Below are 17105 nucleotides of genomic sequence, written 5' to 3' on the forward strand. Positions count from 1 at the left end.
AATAAAATAAATATATTTGTTTCTTTTTACTTTTCTCAGATGACATTATGGTTCTATTGAACATCTCTGCTGTTGATCTTAGCCCTGACCCTGTGTTTCCACGACACTGTCCCAGTGTCACATCCTCTCAGGGAGCCAGGCTCTGAGCCTCAGAATCATTTATTATTCCCAAAGTCCAATTATCTCTCCCCAAATCTTTTTCCAAGACCTAGAATTCTTTCTTTAAATTGTTTCTTTTCTCATCTCCTCTATTCCCACTTTTCCTTCTGTTTGGTACCTATTAGGCTTTCACTATTACTAGTACAGAAGTATCCTCATAATTTCCCTCATTTCACCTGTTCATTCTCTGCACCTCCTCTTACCTGACCGAGAGCTCTCTCATTCCATCACTTCTCTCTTTTCCTGGAGTTAGAAGCCCACATATTATAAACTGACCATTTCATTCTTCAGTGAATCTTACTCTGATCTGTATTTTTCAATGTCATTTCTTACTCATCCGCTTTCATACTCACCCAGAAAGCTAACCTACTCAGTATTCCCTGTGTTCTACCAGTGTTTGCCCTCTCATGTGCACTTGCTCATATCACCCCCTGAACTTTGATCACTAATTCTAAAAACATTTGCAGTGTTTATCATTAGCTAAGGACCAGACAAGATGCTACATTTTGTGTATTTGCCGACTCTCTCCTTCAATTTCCATAGCTTTAGCTGTAAGCTTTTTTATAACACTTAATTTCTAGCTTATATCATTGCTGTTTATGTATGTATGTTACCTCTCACCAATGTCTATTTTCAAGTGTGTAACAATGTTTTGAATAAATAAGTAGAAATAAAAGAATGAACTTAGTCCAATTAGGGAGGTCCCAGAGAACAATAAAGTAAAATATTTATATTTGTATTATGCATATGTAAAGTAGTGTACTTTCAGGATATGAAGTTGTCATTTATTGTTTACTTTTAAAGTTTCTAGTAGAATCTTCTAACTCTTCAAAAATACTCTTTTTTTAACTAGATTATTCAAAAATATCAGCTCCATGAAGTTACTGCTTATCTATTGGAGAAGAAAGGAGATATTCAGGGTGCCTTCTTAATAATGCTAGAGGTAACACTGCACGTTATTTGCTTTGTCATGTTTCTGTATTGGCTTCTAACCATTCCGCAATTTATCCTATTTTTTAATGTCTCGAAATAAGTTAACAGACTTCGATAGATTGTTTCCCCAAATATTTCTCTAATCAAACTTCTCGTTGTCTAGAATCCAGTATTTATGGTACTATGGTTGGTTTTCTGTTTGGTTTTTTTTAAGATAGCATTTAAGTACAGTGAAATGACACATCTTAAGTGTACAGTGTGATGCATTTCAACAGATAGGTCTGTCTATGTACCTCAAATTGCTAACGAGATAAACATTAGCATCACCCAGAAAATTCTTCATAATCTTTCCCACTTGGATCTCATCTCCCCAGAGACAGCTACTTTTCTGACTTTCCAGAATTAATCCAGTTTTGTCTACTCCCTTCATTTAACTCTCCTCATATTAGTACACTCGTCCTATGTGTACCCCACATGTAAAGATTCTTTCATTCCTCATCATGTTTTGGAGATTTAGCATTGTAATTTTATCCAGTTTATTCTTTTTTATTGCTGAATAACATTTAATTGTGTGAATATAAGCAGGCCCTGGGTTATTATGGTTGTGACCCTGTTGGTACATGTGTCTTTAGGTCATGTTTGTTTATATGCTGGAACAGGTGCATGCTGTCAGTGTTTAGCCTTGCTTTAGTGCAAGCAGCAGCAGCCCTGGTGGTGGCACAGTCTGTAAAGTCTGCAGTTTGAATCCATCAGTGGCTCCACAGGACAAAGATGCCCAGTCTCCTGTCATAAAACTGTAGAGCCTCAGAAACTCACTAGATGGTCACTATGTCTGGGTGTGAGATGGACTAACTCAGTGACTGAGGTAATGAGGGTGGGTGTGTCAGAGACAGTAAAATTGGCTCAGGATAGAGCAGGGTTCAGAGCTGTTGTGCATAGGGTCGCTATGAGTTGCAAGCGACTCGACGACACATAACAACAACATGTCTGGGTATTGACTGGACAGCAGTGGGTAGGGTAGAGTTTAGTGCAGCAAGCAAAGCCTCCATATCTTCCCCATGCTTTAAAAGCGGCATGTAACAACAAGTGAAGGCAATTGTGATGAAAAATTTCTTGTGAGTAGGGGTTTCTTCATCATTTCAAAGGAAGAGAAAATTTATATAGCATTAAATGTAACTTGTAAGTACAAGCTGTATATAAGCTGGATAGCCAGAACTCAGAGACTTGTTGCAGTTGATATTTGGGGTACTTCCAATACCACCTACTGTACACAGGGACTCTTGTAAACAGCAGTAAGGGGCATTCCTTAATAAGCTTGTTGTTTCTTGGGACTTTTCTTTAAAAGATATTAAATATTTGGTGACTTGGAAACATGACGCATTCTTCCTCCCTCCTGTGCCCTTTTTATTTCCTAGAGGCTACAAAGCAAACTCCAGGAGATCACACAGGAAGATGAAAGTAAGTTTTCAAGTGAAAAATGGGTCTTTTTTCTTCCCTAGACCATGTGTTTGAACCCTGTAATTATTAAGAAATAATTACACAAGCCCATCTGCATAATGATTATTTATCCACTTTAACACTGGTCTGAGTGTGAAATGATTTACAGGAGTTCATTGTAGAAAATCATGTAACCAGTGTAGCTTTGTGATGCTAATTACCAGCGATGTTAATGTTGTACAGACAGTAGCGTCTACTGTTCAGTTCTTTGTTAATGATTCTGTATTTAAGTTTTGTTACATATAAATGAGATGTATTGCTAACATCTTAAAAAAATTGTGATGTGCTGAGCAGTAGCAAATTAGACCTTCTAATCAGCAAGTGAGCCAGTATTTCTATATGGAATATATACAGTTGTAGCTCACAACAATAAAATTTGACATTTTAGAATCCTGAGTGTCTTTGCTACACAGATATATCATTTTAATGATATTCCTTGACATTTTCAAAATAGTGTGGATGTCAAGGAATCGCTTCGTCAGTGATTTTTAGATGAAAATATGTTTAAATGCATCAACACATTTCTTAGGCTCCATGGTCCACCATTTCATCTAATTCATTTCCCTCCATTATTGCCAGTGGAAGACTTGTTTATCTGAATTTTTTCATGGTTCTTAGACAACAGGATCTCTGTTGTATCTTAAACATCTGGTAGCACACTGAGTTATTTGACTTTTCCATGTTGGTAATACAGCTAGACAATTAACCGTTATTTTGTCATGTCAGTATATGTTTAATCAGTTTAATTACGGTAAGATTATTGCACTTATGACATTTTCTACCTAAATTTAGTGTTATGGAATTTTTGCAAACAGTACATTGCTTGAGGGAAACATAAGAGTGTGCCCCCCAAAATCAGTGCAATGATTTACAGGTGAGATGTCTAAAGCCAGTTCTTTGCATTTATATAAAAAATTTTTCACTGATAGTCTCATGTCTGCCATCTACTTTCAGATCAATTTTAACAGTACACTTAAGATTTCTTTTTAAGATCTTTTAACTCCAAGACAGGGTGATAGTTCCTAAGGGTTACGCATAGATAAAAACAACCTGCCCTGAAAGAACTGCTGCCTAGTGAAGGAGACATCTACATAATGAATGTTAGAGAAGAGAAGGGATGAGAGTGCCAAAGGAGAGCAGAAAGTTAGGAAACTGTGCGTACCCAATAAATCAGAGTGGGTTTTGTGGATGAGATGGGCTTTGATGTTAAACCGGAAGAATGAATAGAGTCTGATAAGCAAAGCCAAGAGAAGGCTTTCTAAGCTGCCTCGTGAGATGACCATGAAAGAGCCTGGCCAGAAACCTCAGAGAGTAAGAGCAGGATGAGGAGATGAGCCAGAACACTTGCTAGGGGTCAGAGGTTTACTTAGTTTCTGTTTTTAAAAATTACAAGTCTTTGATGCTCTTTGCAGAGAGGAATGGTTTCTTTGGTCTTGTGTTTAAGAAAAGTAGGGAGAGAGGCAAAATTTTAACATCAGAAGTGTATAAAAGACTAGAAGTGATATATGATTGAGTATTATGGTTAGCACAGGAATCCAGAATTAAGGTTGCATAGAGAAGTGTAGTCAGGGTGGGGAGAAGGGACGTGGGAATTGTATACTAATGAAGGAATCTTTTTTCTTTTTTTTCTTTTTTCTTTTTTCTCTCTTCGGAGGGGGAAGTGAGCTGGTGGAGAGGGGTGGGAAGGGAGAAAATTGTGGCAGTGAATGAATGGAAATCCAAAACCTCTGTAAAAAATAAATAAATAATTAAAAATTATTTAAAAAAAAAAAAAAGACTGCTGCAGTAGTCCAGATGGAGACCTTCACCAAGGTTGAAGGAAGCAGGCATGTGAGAGAGTAGCATTAACTACATTTTGCAACTTATTTGAATGTACAGGGTGAAGGAGAAGGAAGCACCAAAGATAAAGAAACTTTATAAACTGGAAGGCTAATAATGATGATGGTTCTGTTAACTTAGTTGACAATGTACGGGGGAGGAACTGGCTTGAAATGAGGGGGGAAAGGGGCTGGGGTTTGCACATGGAAAATTCAAGGTGCTTACACAGCATCTTTCCAGTAAAAGTCCTTAAAGCAGTAAAAAAAAAAATATCAAGAATGCAGACTTTGAAAGGAATAAAGATATATCTGTTAAAGTTATTAGCAAGGGCATGAGAATTGAAGCCGCAAAAATTACTGAGATCATTGAAAAACGTAAAACGGACCTAAGATAGTCTCTTGTGGGGGAAGGAATACTTTAAATAACTAGCAGAAGAAATGCTGTTAGAGCCAGAAAGGAGACGAGTGGTCTCGTTACCAGCTAGGCCACACTACCAGATGCTTGGTAGTTTTCCATAGTTTTAATATCTATTAAAATGCTGAGTATGCTGTGCTTTATGTGTTAAGTAAATATCAAACATTTATCTGGAAAACTCCGTTTATATAAAATCATCTGCTTTTGAGTCTTCCGTTTTTTTTTACTTTATCAAGACTTTAGGGATGGTTTTATAATAAAGAACAATTTTTTTTCCAGAAGCTCTGAGATTATCAGCAATACAGCCTTAAAAGATGTTTATATTTTTTCTGAATCTAGATACAAGAGAGGCTTTCTCCTTGAAGGGTGTTGAAGATACCATGGTAGAGACAATTGCCCTTTGCCAGAGAAATTCACATAATTTGAACCAACAGCAACGAGAGGTAGGAGAAAGACTGCTTAGGCATTTAAAAGCCTGTTCTGGTTTGAAAGTAGGAATTAATTCTATTTCCACTGCCCTCTCAGCCACCTGAGTTTAATTCAACTGGATTTTAATCACTGTTTAGTGCTCCCAGGAGAACAAGACTCTTGAAGTTATTATGAGCAGTGCCTGGCCTCTTTGTTCTCATAGAAAGCTTTCTATTCCTCTGTTGTTTGGCTGAGCTGCAGAACTTCAGGTGTGTGCATAGTAGATGTCCTTGTTCTCTTTGGACTGAGATTTGTGTGTCCCACAAAGTGATGCTGCGTGCTCGACCTCATTTATCATCTGTCCCCTAGGGAGGAGAGTGAGCGTGAAGAATTGGAGGGAAGCCCTCCAGGGATTCAGAGCAAGCTGGAAAAGGTCAGAGAAGAAATAGTCTCCTCCCTGCAGTCCCTGGGGAGTCGTGGAAAATCCCAGTGCTCAAGCCGCACCCCAGGCCAATTAAATTACCATCTCTGGAGTTGGGACACAGCCATCAGTACTGATTTTTTAAAACTACCCTTGATTCTAACATACTGCCAAGGTTGGAAATCACTACTATCACAGATCCCAGACTACAAGCAGCAGCAAAAAAAACCACCAAAGCCAAAAACACCTGAAGAAGATATGATTTAGCACCTGGTACAGGGAATTTTTAGCAGAGAAGCAAAATCTAAGGACTAAGTTGTGATTTGACACCTAAATTCTGTAGTTGTAAGAAGTAAAGTGGTGGCAGAATAGACCCCTGACTGACACCTGAGCTTTTTTCTCCAGCGTGGATTTCTTGAAGTGGAAAGCAGTGTTAGTTTTTCCTACCTGTAGCTATGCATGTTATAATGAAAATACTCAATGGTGGTGTGTTTTCTGTTCTTTGGAGATGGGTAAATTGCTCCTTTTCATTTTAAGCTTTTTCAAGGGGTTTTCAAGGCTATATACATGCTGAAAACCCTTTGTAATATAAATTGAACATAACAAACACATCCAAATCTGCAGGTAATTCCTTTTCTTTATTAAAAACCTACGTTTTCTGAAATGATACCTTCTAGTTATTTTTTAAAATTCTTCAATACAGAAAGATTTTATTTTTTTTAAATTACTTTATACTCATTATACTACCCAGAAATAATCATCATTAACATTTAGTGAACATCACTTGAGAGTTTTTTATCTAAGTTGATACCATTTTATGAAAATCAGATAGTTTTTTTTCCAATAATAAATATAGCATAAAATTTCATTTTACAGGCTTAAATTGAATAATTTCTAAATTTCTGATAAATGTTTCTATCTACTAATATGTTTCTCCAAAGCTGAAAAATATGAATAAATGTTACAGCCTGGAATTATTACATTTAAGATGTTTATAGTTCATTGCCATTTTTACATGTATAGTAACCATGTCAACATAGTAATTCCCATGAACTCATACCTACTCCAACTTTACTTTTCATCCTCTGTATTTCAATTAGTTATTTTATAGTCATTATTGTTTGTAACACATTGTGTATCAAGAATTTTCATAGTTATTCTAAGGAAATTCTTAAAACTGCTAATCTCTGAATGAAACATTTGTAAGGAGATAGCATAGATACAGTTCATTATCAAGCTTTTGTATAATTTAAATTTTCTACTCTTGAGTTTGTGGCAAATTTCAAGGGAAGTCAAGAGCTCTTGTTTAAACTCCTCTAGAACAAAACAAAGAAAAGCAAAGAGAACAACCGTTAAAACCTCCAAACTTAATAGAATGTATTTTATAAAATCAGCCTAGCATTTTCACAAAAATAATACTTACATAAAAATAAGCCTTCAGATTATCAAACAGCATCACATGCAAATAAAATCCTGCTGAAGATTATCCAAAAATGACTGGAACAGTACACTGACAGAGTACTGCCAGAAATACAAGCCAGGTTTAGAAGAGGTCATGGCACTGGGGATATCCTTACCAATGTCAGATGGATCTTGACTGAAAGCCAAGAGTACAAGAAGAAAGTTTATTTGTTTCACTTACTATGCAAAGGCATTTGAATGTGTGGGTCATAACAAATTGTGGCTAAGTATGAGAAGAATTAGAAATCAGAATACTTGATTATGCTTATAAGAAACCTATGCTTAGACTAGGAAGTAGTCCTCTGCACAGAGCAAGGAAACACTTTGGTCCAGAATCAAGAAGCAAGTGCATCAGGTATGCATCCTGTCTCCATATTTTTTCTCAGTCTGTATGCAGAACAAATAATTCATTAGGCTGGACTTCATAAGGAAGAATGTGGAATCTGGATTGGAGGAAAACTGTGTTATTAGATGGCACAACCTTGCTTGCTGAAACAGGATTACCTGAAGCATTTGCTGCAGAAGGTCAAAAACTTCAGTCTCCAATATAGATTTAGCTCAACATCAAGAAAATGAAGATTCTCACCACTGGACAAATTGGCAACATCATGATAGATGAAGAAGAGATTGAGATTGTTAACAATTTCAGCATGCTCAGATCCCAAGTCAACACAAAAGGTGAGTTGTTTTGGGAAAGTCTGCTGACAAGCAACGATGTCAGTCTAGAGACTAAAGTGCACCTGATCCAAGCCATAGTCTTTGCAATTACTTACTGTGCATTAGAGCGCTGGACAATGACTAAAGATGATAAAAGAAGAATTGATACCTTTAAGTTGTAGTGCTGGAGAAGAGTATTGAACATACCATGGACTGCCAAAAGGGCAAACAGGTCTGAACTGAAGACAATGAAACCAGGTTGCTGCTTAGAGGCAAGAATTTTGAAACTTTATACCACATACTTTGGACCTGTTGCTAGGAGAAGCTGTTCCTTAGAGAAGACCATCATGCTTGGAAAGGTGGAAGGTGAACTAAGAAAGGAAGACGGTGAGTGTGATGGCTTGACACAGTGAGTGCAGCAATGGGCACAAATGTTTCAGAGATTGTGAGACTGGCATAGGATAGGAAAAGGTTCAGGTCTGCTCTTCATAGAGTCACTACGAATCATACTCACCAACAAGAATAACAATGTGTGTGCATCTTTTTCTCACCTCAATCAAATGTTGCCTGTAATCTTTTTTCAGCAAATACATAAGCATTCCGTTTCAACCTGAAAAACACTATGCTGATGTTAAAATAGTTACAATTGCGTTGACTCCTACTTGTGGTAACTCCATGTGTATCAGAGGAGGGCTGTGTTCCATGAGGTTTTCAAGGACAGTTTTTTGAAAGTTGATTACCAGGACTTTCTTCCAGAGTGCCAATTTTCCATTTTGTGGCTTAGTGCATTAGCTGTCTACACAAACTGTATATTCCATATTGCTATTTAAAGTAACACAGCACTCTGATTTTTCTCTGGCCTTGTCTGATCTTGTAGGCACTCTGGTTTCCATTACTGGAGGCAATGATGGCCCCTCAGAAGCTCTCCAGCTTAACTGTGCCTCATCCACACTCCGAAGGTAAGTGTATCAGAACTGAAGTCCACCCATACCATCAACCCAGTTGTTGTCTGCTAAAAATTATCATTACAGTACTTGCCTCCAGTATCCTATTCTTACCATTTTTCTTCTTTTTTAACTTCTTAAGATTTTTTTTTTAGTTTTCATACAGGAATTTATTTACATTGTTTCATTCACTTACACTGTAACTGTTTTTTCCCAATAAGCCTATATTTGTTAATCTCATCTTTTCAAGTCTAATTCTTCCTGTGGCACCAATCATACCATTTTTTTGAAAACGAATATTATTTTTACCCTTATATGAGCACATAGTTTAAAAACTACCAACCAGCTGTTGGCTAACTAAGTTTCAAAGGAGCTATATAAGTCTGCTGTTTTCCACTCAAAGAAACAACTGAAAACTCTTATTTAAACTAACCTCAATGTTAACCTTTTATTCTAACAGCCCTGAAATCTTTGACTATGCAAGTTCTCAACAGCATGGCAACATTTATTGCCCTTCCATCAATCTTACAAAGAATATTACAGGTGAGTCAAAGAGGGAAAATAATAAATGCTGATAAGTTTCAACCAATATTTTGTCGTCATTGTTATGTGCCATCTAGTCAGAACCAGCTCATAGCTGCCCCTCCAGCAGGCTTTCAGAGGCTGTCAACCGCATGGGAGGAAACTGCCCATCTCTCTCCTGTGGAGCATCTGGTGGATTTGAACCATCTGCTTTTGGGTTGCCCTCACAAGTCCTTACAACTAAGCCACCAGAGCTTCCTAGTATTTGTTATATGTGTTGTGTGGGTCTCACATGTTCAGCAGCTAATTTTAACATTTGCTAGTAATTTAAGTACCTTTATCCCTGAATCTTTTCAATGGAACGTGTTTGCAGATACCTGTTTGTAACAGTCAGTTGGATGTGCAGTCTTTTAAGTGTTGGCTGTTAACTTGGGATAAAAAGCTAGACCGGCTTTCTGTTTGTGGGCTAATAGGGAGACAATGATCACTTATTTTTAGTTGACTATGCTTTTTAAATCCAGTTGCCTAGTGGTAAAGATTTGTGCTGCCAATGCAAAGCTATGTGGTTCAAATCCACCAATTGCACTGCAGGAGAAAGATGGGCAGTCTTCTTCCATGCAATTAACTACCTATGAAAACCTGCTGTCGAGTCAGTTATAGTTTTCTTCTGACTCAACAGTACACAACAGCAATATGTTTTTAAAAAGAGACAGTTTTGAGAGAAGTCTCTGCGCTCCCAGATCTGCAATAAGGTGTTCTGAATATTGGAAGGGGGGAAAAGTTATTATAGACATTGTGTAAGCCTGGGTTTTTATGTAGTTTTCTGTAACTCATCCTAAACCTTTTTTTTATGTTTGAGAGTCATCTCTTCAATTATAGCCAGTTGTGTGTCCAATCATTTATAAGAAAATCTTTTCCAGCCAGTTTTGTTTTAAAACAAAATTTCTGCTTTTACCAAAAGAAAAACAAACAACCCACTAAAATCACATTATGAGGTGTTTTTGGAAAGATCTATGAGTGTTCTTAAGGAAGGTAGAAATTATTCCTTGGTGTTGTCCTTCATTTTGCAGAGGTATATAGAGGTAGACCTATGAAATAAAGTTGTAGAGGAATACTTATGAAATAAAGTTTTTTAAAACTCAATTTTAAACAGTAAAAATCTAGTTTAAAATAGTAATATGGCCTTTAGCACTGTCTAATTCTTCTTATCTAGTCAAGAAAGTCCCTGTCAGCAATCTTTTAAGGCCTTCCAAGCTCAACTTCCTATCTGATATGAAAACTTTGAGCCTTTCCTGGTAAATCTATATCCAAGAGCTCCCATCCTCACATAGTACATTACCATTCAGAATATATTTTATACATATTATCTCATTTGATCCTTATTAATTCTGTGTTGAGTAATTCTTTGATACAGATTACTTCTCTTATTTTATTATACATTAGTCAGAAAGTTTCTAATTCTGTATAAAGTAATATTTCCTACAGACAGGAATACTTTAGATGAGATGGGGTGTATTTGGGGAGAATCAAATGTAAATAAAGCAGAAATAATTTAATTTACCATGAAATTAGATAAGTTAAAAGTATGTTCTCTCAGTATGTACATTTTGCTTCATGTTAGAGGTTAGCCATAAACTGATACATAAATTTTACCAAAAGTCTCTTTTTCCTTTGACAGAAGCATATGAGCTTTTAAAATTTTGTATTTATCGAAGACTCTTCTCTTTGAATGCTTTTGATACTTGCAAATCTTTATCTTATTTTGGGTTCTGTCATATGTTGTAATTCTTTTCTTTTCTACTTTGAGTAGTTTTTAACTCCCAATAGTCAGTGTTATGTGCTACTTCTTAAATTTCCTATATGCATGTATGAGTTCTCTAATAATTATACCTTATAGCTATATAGGGATTTTTTTTCAAAGTACTTTCACAGATAACCTTACTTGAAGCTCATTGCCTCTTAAGGTAGGTCCCCATTGCTGTTGAGAGTTGATTCCAACCTAGCAACTGTATAGGAGAGTACATTGCCCTATGGAGTTTCTAAGACTGTTAGGCTTTATGGAAGCAGACTGCCATAGCTTTCCCCAGAGAGCAACTGGTTGGTTTGAACCACTCACCATTTCATTCGTTCTCAGGCACTGTGCCACTAGGGTTATGTCTAGAGGTATGGAGATAGGGTTCTTATAAAAGATGTCTATTTATGAAGAAGGGAGCTGTAGACTAGAGAAGGTAAAAAGCTGGCCTACCATTAGTGGTAGAACCCAGATAGCCGCCAAAGTCTCCAAGCTCCTTATTCGTGTGTTTTCCCGAGAAAACAAGAGTTTGCCAAGTGTTTCAGTACTTGATATTTTGAAAAAAATTTATGTATTAATTTTTAATTACCCTGTGGGCCATTACTTAGATTTTATTTGTCTGTATTCACTCAGTAACATTTACAAATCACTCTTACTAGGCAGTAACCAATACTATAGATAAAAGGCACAGTTCTTACCCTGAAGAACACCTAAGAGAAGGTAAAGTTGTATTACAAGTAATTATAGGACTGTATGCAAAACATAGTGGCTATGTGTGTGGGAGGTGTTATCTCTTCCAAATCTCATGAAGAGTATTTGCCAATTCTGCACCATAAGCCTTTCAGACCACATGATTGCTGTTGGAGCAACTGTGAAAAGCATGAACTTACTTCTTGGCTCTGACTAATTGACTCATGGTGGATAATTGGGCCCATCCAGGCTCCTTCCCAGGAAGTATCTGAGCTGAACTTGAGAAAGATGAGCAAGTCTCTCTTCAGATTTCTGGACTGAGTATGATCCACAGTGGAGGAGCTGACAGTGACAACTTTGGGATCATGTGGACAGGAATAGTGAAAGAAAGTAATCATCAGGGAGAAGGAGTGAAGTGAGGCAAGCATACAGAAAAGAGAGTAGATAAGGTATAGGGAGAGGAGAAAAGAGAAGAGGCAGAGGAAAGAAGGGGGCGAGGGAGAGGGAGAGGAGAGAAGGCCTCAGGGAGAGGAACTCCTGCTGGCATTTCAGTCCCACATGCTAGCTCTTCAGTCTCGCCTGCATCCCTTCACTTGCATTCTCGAGACACTCCAGTGTCTTTATGATAATTACCTTTTCAAAAATGTTAGATTGAGTCGGGTTTCTGAAAAATATGTATGCCAATAAAAGCATGTATCTGAAACAGACTGGGAAATAAGAAAAGATATGGAGGAGGATACATCAGAACTGAATTTTAAAGAGCTGAAGGAATCAGGGAACGAAACTTGGTAACGATATTCTATGCAGAGTGAACTATATACGTGCAGAGACTGAGGGGAAACGTGGTACATTCAGGGAGTGATAAGTATGCTTGGAACATAAGGTGAGAAGGAAGGGGAGTCACAGTGCTGACGTTTGAGATGGGGACTGTGTCCGAAAGTGCTTCCAAAACCGTGCAAAGGTCTCTCAGTTTTATTCTAAAATGAATAACTTGTCATCAGTTTTAAGCAGATTTTTTAGAAAGATTATTCAGGGTGCACTCTCCAGGATAAACTACAAGGAATAAAGATTGAAGGCATAGAGGTCATTGTGATGTTGTAGATACTCAGCGTTTGTTTCAGTTGCACAGATGAAGAAGGGAAGGTTAGATGGTAGGAACCACTGGACTGTTTGACCATTTAGATGTTGGAGAAGAGGGGAAGGACCTAGTTAATCCTGACTGCAGGTTCATGTGGCTCACACTGACTGGACAGTGGGAGAACTCAAGACTACAGTTTGGAGGAAGAGGGCAGAGGTGAAGGTACAGACCTGGAAGTCATCCACAGAGTGATACTTAAAATGTGAATGCTATTAGGAATGAATTGATGAGAAAAGAGGAATACTAAAGGTGAAGATTAGGAATACTGTTCAGAATCAAGTCTGTTTATATATCTTTATATCCTATTAAGATATAAGGACCTTGAGCCATAAAACTACACACTTTAGTTACCTCTTTAATCACCATCATATAGCTCAGAGGCACCTTTCACCTACACATGCAATAAATATTCCTAAAGTGAATAAAAGTTAAAGCGGGAAGGATTTCTGCTTTTAGCCAAGATGAAGTAACAAACTGAATTTAACACTCATGTCTTAAATAACTAATCAATGGACAAAATATGCAAAATAATGGTTGTAAGGTAAGTAGCAGGGGAGTCTACAGACAGAACACTCCAGAGATATGCAGAGGACCCCCCTACAATATTCAGCATATGAGGGAACTGCCCAGGCCAGAGAAGGATGAAAAAGGACAGTTCTCACCTAGGGCCAGGAACAATGCCCTTGCCACCCGGGAGATGGAAACCTCATCATTTATATAATGTGGCCATATTATGGAAAAGCACATAGAGAAACAGGGATAAAAAATAGGAATAGAGTATCAGTGCATTGTGAGATCATTTTCAAGTATACACACACACACACACACACACATGCACAGTGATTAATCTGTTGTTCATAGCATCACACTGACTTGTCATCAGCTTGACAGCACCTGGCAACAACAGTAGTGATGTGTCTTGCTTGATGCGTGTCCCATGTAACTGTCTGTTGGAGGTGAGCAGAGATGACGGGAGCCCTCCATGAGATGAATTGACACAGCGCCTGGAGCAGTGGTCTGAAACGTTACAGACTGTGAAGGTGTGTGAGACTGAGCAGTGATGCCTTCTGTGCATGTGGCCTCCTCGAATCAGAACCAGCTCCACATCAACAACAAACACGTGGGTTCCCAAAAGAGGAAAAGGAGCAGAGAAAAAAAATTGATGAAATACTGGCTGAATTTTCTAGCTTTATGGAGAACTGTTAGCCTTTCCTTGGAGAAAGATATCATGCTTGGAAAGATGGAGGATCAGAGAAAGAGAAAGACCCTCAACAAGATGATTGACACAGTGACTGTAACAATGGGCTCGAGCATATCAGAGACGGTGAAGAGGGCACAGGATAGGACAGGGCTCAGATCTCTTGGTCATGGGGTTCCTATGAGTTGTAGTCAACTTGATAGCACCTAACAATCCACCACATTAGACTGTAGATGAATGAAACTCGTGCTCAGGAAGCTGGAAGAAAAGTATAAGGTAGCTCGTAACTGCTCAGAACCAATAGTACAGGGAAAATGATAATAACACCGGGGGCGGGGCAGAGGCACGTTGCATAGAGAGGAACCAAAATGAGAATGAAGCAGAGGTCTGCTGAACACACTCAGACACTTTGACATAATCAATGTGTCCACCTACCCCTCCACCCAGCAATAATGGAAGCCATGTTCTGCAGTGCATGTGGGACTCTTGACCAGGATAGACTCTTCTGATCTGTAAATCAAGATGCAAATTTCAGGGAATTCAAGTGAAAAATCCACGCTCTGATCATAACACACTTAAAATAGAAGAAACCAGTACCAGAAAGGTAACAGGAAAGTTCCCAAATATTTGCAAAGTAAACCCATTTCTAAATAGACCATGAATCAAAGAAGAAATTGAAAGAAAAATTTAGAAAGTATATTTTGAACTGCATAGGAAAAAGAGAGAGAAACTTACCAAATTTGTGGGATGTCTTGGAAGCATTTCAGGGGCTACAGGGTAGGTGCAGGTTATATGTCCTAAACACCTATAAGAAAAAAGAAGACTTCAAATCAGTGGCCTCAGTTTCTGGCTTAGGAAACTGGAAAACAAAGAAAACATTAAACCCAAAGTAAGTAGATTAAAAGAAATAATATGCAGTCAAGAATAAATCAGTGAAACAGTAGATAGAATTTATGCAATCTAAAGAATGTAGTTTTTATTTTTATCTTAAGATTGTTATTTTTTTTTTCTTTTCATTTGTTTGGTATATGTTCTTTTGAAAATATAAAACTTAGGGGTTTGGGGTTTTTTGAAAAATATATAAAGGTTAGAAAAGAGATATTTAAATACCTGACTTTCATATAGTCAGAAAGTAACTCAACTTGAAGAAGATTAAGGAGATATTAGAAAGTAGAAAACACAAGAATAAATCAATCACAAAGAAAAATAGAAGAGAAAGAAGATGGTTCGTAAATTAGATTTCTTGAAAACCAAAAAACAAACTTGTTGCAGTCTAGCTGATTTCAGCTCACAGCAACCTGGTCTTTGGAGAGTCCTTCTCCAAGGCCCAGTCCCTCCTGGCCACCTGCCCAAAGTATGTGAGACGACGCTGCAGAATCCTTACCTTCATGGAGCAGTTTTCACCCTCTCAAGGACAGACCTATTTGTTCTCTTGTTGGTTCAATACTCTTCTCCAGCACCACAACTCAAAAAAAGGCACCTATTCTTCTGTCATCTTTAGTCATTGTCCAACTTTCTGATGCATAGCAAGTAATTGTGAAGACCATGGCCTGAATCATGTGCACTTTAGTCTCTAGACTGACATGATTGCTCTTTACCACTCTGGAAAGGTCTCTGAAAGCAGATTCCCGTAATGCAATTTGTCTTTAGATTTCCTGACTGCTGGTGCCAAGGGCGTTGATTGTGGAGCTAAGCAAACTAAAGCTTTTAACAATCTCAATCTCTTCATCACCCATCCTGATCCTGCCAATTGACCCAGTGATGAGAATCTTCATCTTCTTGATGTTGGGCCTCATTACATATTGGAGAGTGCAGTCCTTGACCCTCTGCAGCAAACGCCTCCCTTTCTCCTTGGTTTCTGCAAGTTAGGTTGTGTCATCTGCATAGGTTATTGATGAGTCATCCTCCAATCCTGATGCCACGTTCCTTCCTTGTAAAGTTCAGCCTCCCAAATGATCTGTTTCACATATTGATTGAAAAGATATAGAGACAGGACGTATCCCTTACACACTCTTTTCCTGATTTTGAACCATGCAGTGTTTCCTTGCTCTGTTCTGAGGACTGCTTCCTGGTCCAAGTATAGGTTTCGCATGAACACAATCAGGTACTCTGAGATTCCCATTCTTCTCAAGATTAGCCAAAATTTATTATGATCCACACAGTCAAATGCCTTTGCATAGTCAATGAAAGGCAGATTAGACACCCCTTTGGTATTCTTTGCTTTCAGTCAAGATCCATCTGACATTGGCAATAATGTCTCTAGTGCCATGACCTTCTGAAATGGGTAAGTTCAAACTGCCAACCTTTTATGTGAATAGTCTTAGTCTGTAACTGCTCCACCAACGTTTGTGGTAACTAATTCTGATAGCAGAATTAAGCATAGATCCTGTTGTTGTTGCTGGAAGCGGTACATAGAATAAGTGAAGGAGCTAGAGGGAAACAGAGAATGAACAAAAAATGAAGATCCTGGAGAAGGAAAACACATGTGAGAGAAGTTTCAGCTATTAAAGTTGTTTAAAATCTCCTGGGTTCATAGAGTCCCTCCTATCGCTCTTTATTCAGAAGTCTTCTGTATTAATGACTAGCTCATATCTAGAGTAAAATTGTGAGAGTAAAGAAAGAATTTAATTGAAAATGTATCACTACATGTACTTCAATACCATTTAGAAAAGTTGGGTTTCAGCCAGCACTTCTTACACACTTAGTTGTGTGTTTTTAAAAAGTAATTTCCAACGGAGCTCTGGTGGCCTAGTGGCAAGAAGATGCACTGCAGTCCCAGAGGTATATGGTTCAAATCCACCAGATGCTCTGCTGGAGAAGGAGGGATAATCTCCTCCTGTACCAGTCAGATCTGATTTGCCGGTGCACACACACACAAAAATAATAAAGTAAAATTTAAAAAATTTTTAAAGTCATTTCCCTCATCACTTTTCTCAGTAGTTCCAGTATTTAATCTGCTTTCCAGTATAAAACCCTCACCACTGGACTATTTCCTACAAAACAGCTTTTCTGCCCCTTCCTATCCATTCTACTTCAGCCCCAAACATGCCTCT

The 17105-nt window shown here is 37.9% G+C and overlaps 1 protein-coding gene across 2 annotated transcripts in view; it reads left to right on the forward strand.

The window, feature by feature from the left end:
- Positions 1 to 17105, forward strand: part of VPS8 (vacuolar protein sorting 8 homolog (S. cerevisiae)) — a 351425-nt gene that overhangs the window by 229657 nt on the left and 104663 nt on the right. For both annotated transcript variants that reach the window (XM_006884085.1, XM_006884086.1), the window contains exons 36-40: positions 1013 to 1102; positions 2508 to 2550; positions 5161 to 5264; positions 8646 to 8727; positions 9173 to 9255. In XM_006884085.1, the coding sequence (XP_006884147.1) occupies positions 1013 to 1102; positions 2508 to 2550; positions 5161 to 5264; positions 8646 to 8727; positions 9173 to 9255 (402 nt within the window). The remainder of the gene's footprint in view (positions 1 to 1012; positions 1103 to 2507; positions 2551 to 5160; positions 5265 to 8645; positions 8728 to 9172; positions 9256 to 17105) is intronic.

This window comes from Elephantulus edwardii, unplaced genomic scaffold, assembly GCF_000299155.1.
Source record: "Elephantulus edwardii isolate Elephantulus edwardi_28Jun2011 unplaced genomic scaffold, EleEdw1.0 scaffold00031, whole genome shotgun sequence".
Classification (NCBI taxonomy): domain Eukaryota; kingdom Metazoa; phylum Chordata; class Mammalia; order Macroscelidea; family Macroscelididae; genus Elephantulus; species Elephantulus edwardii.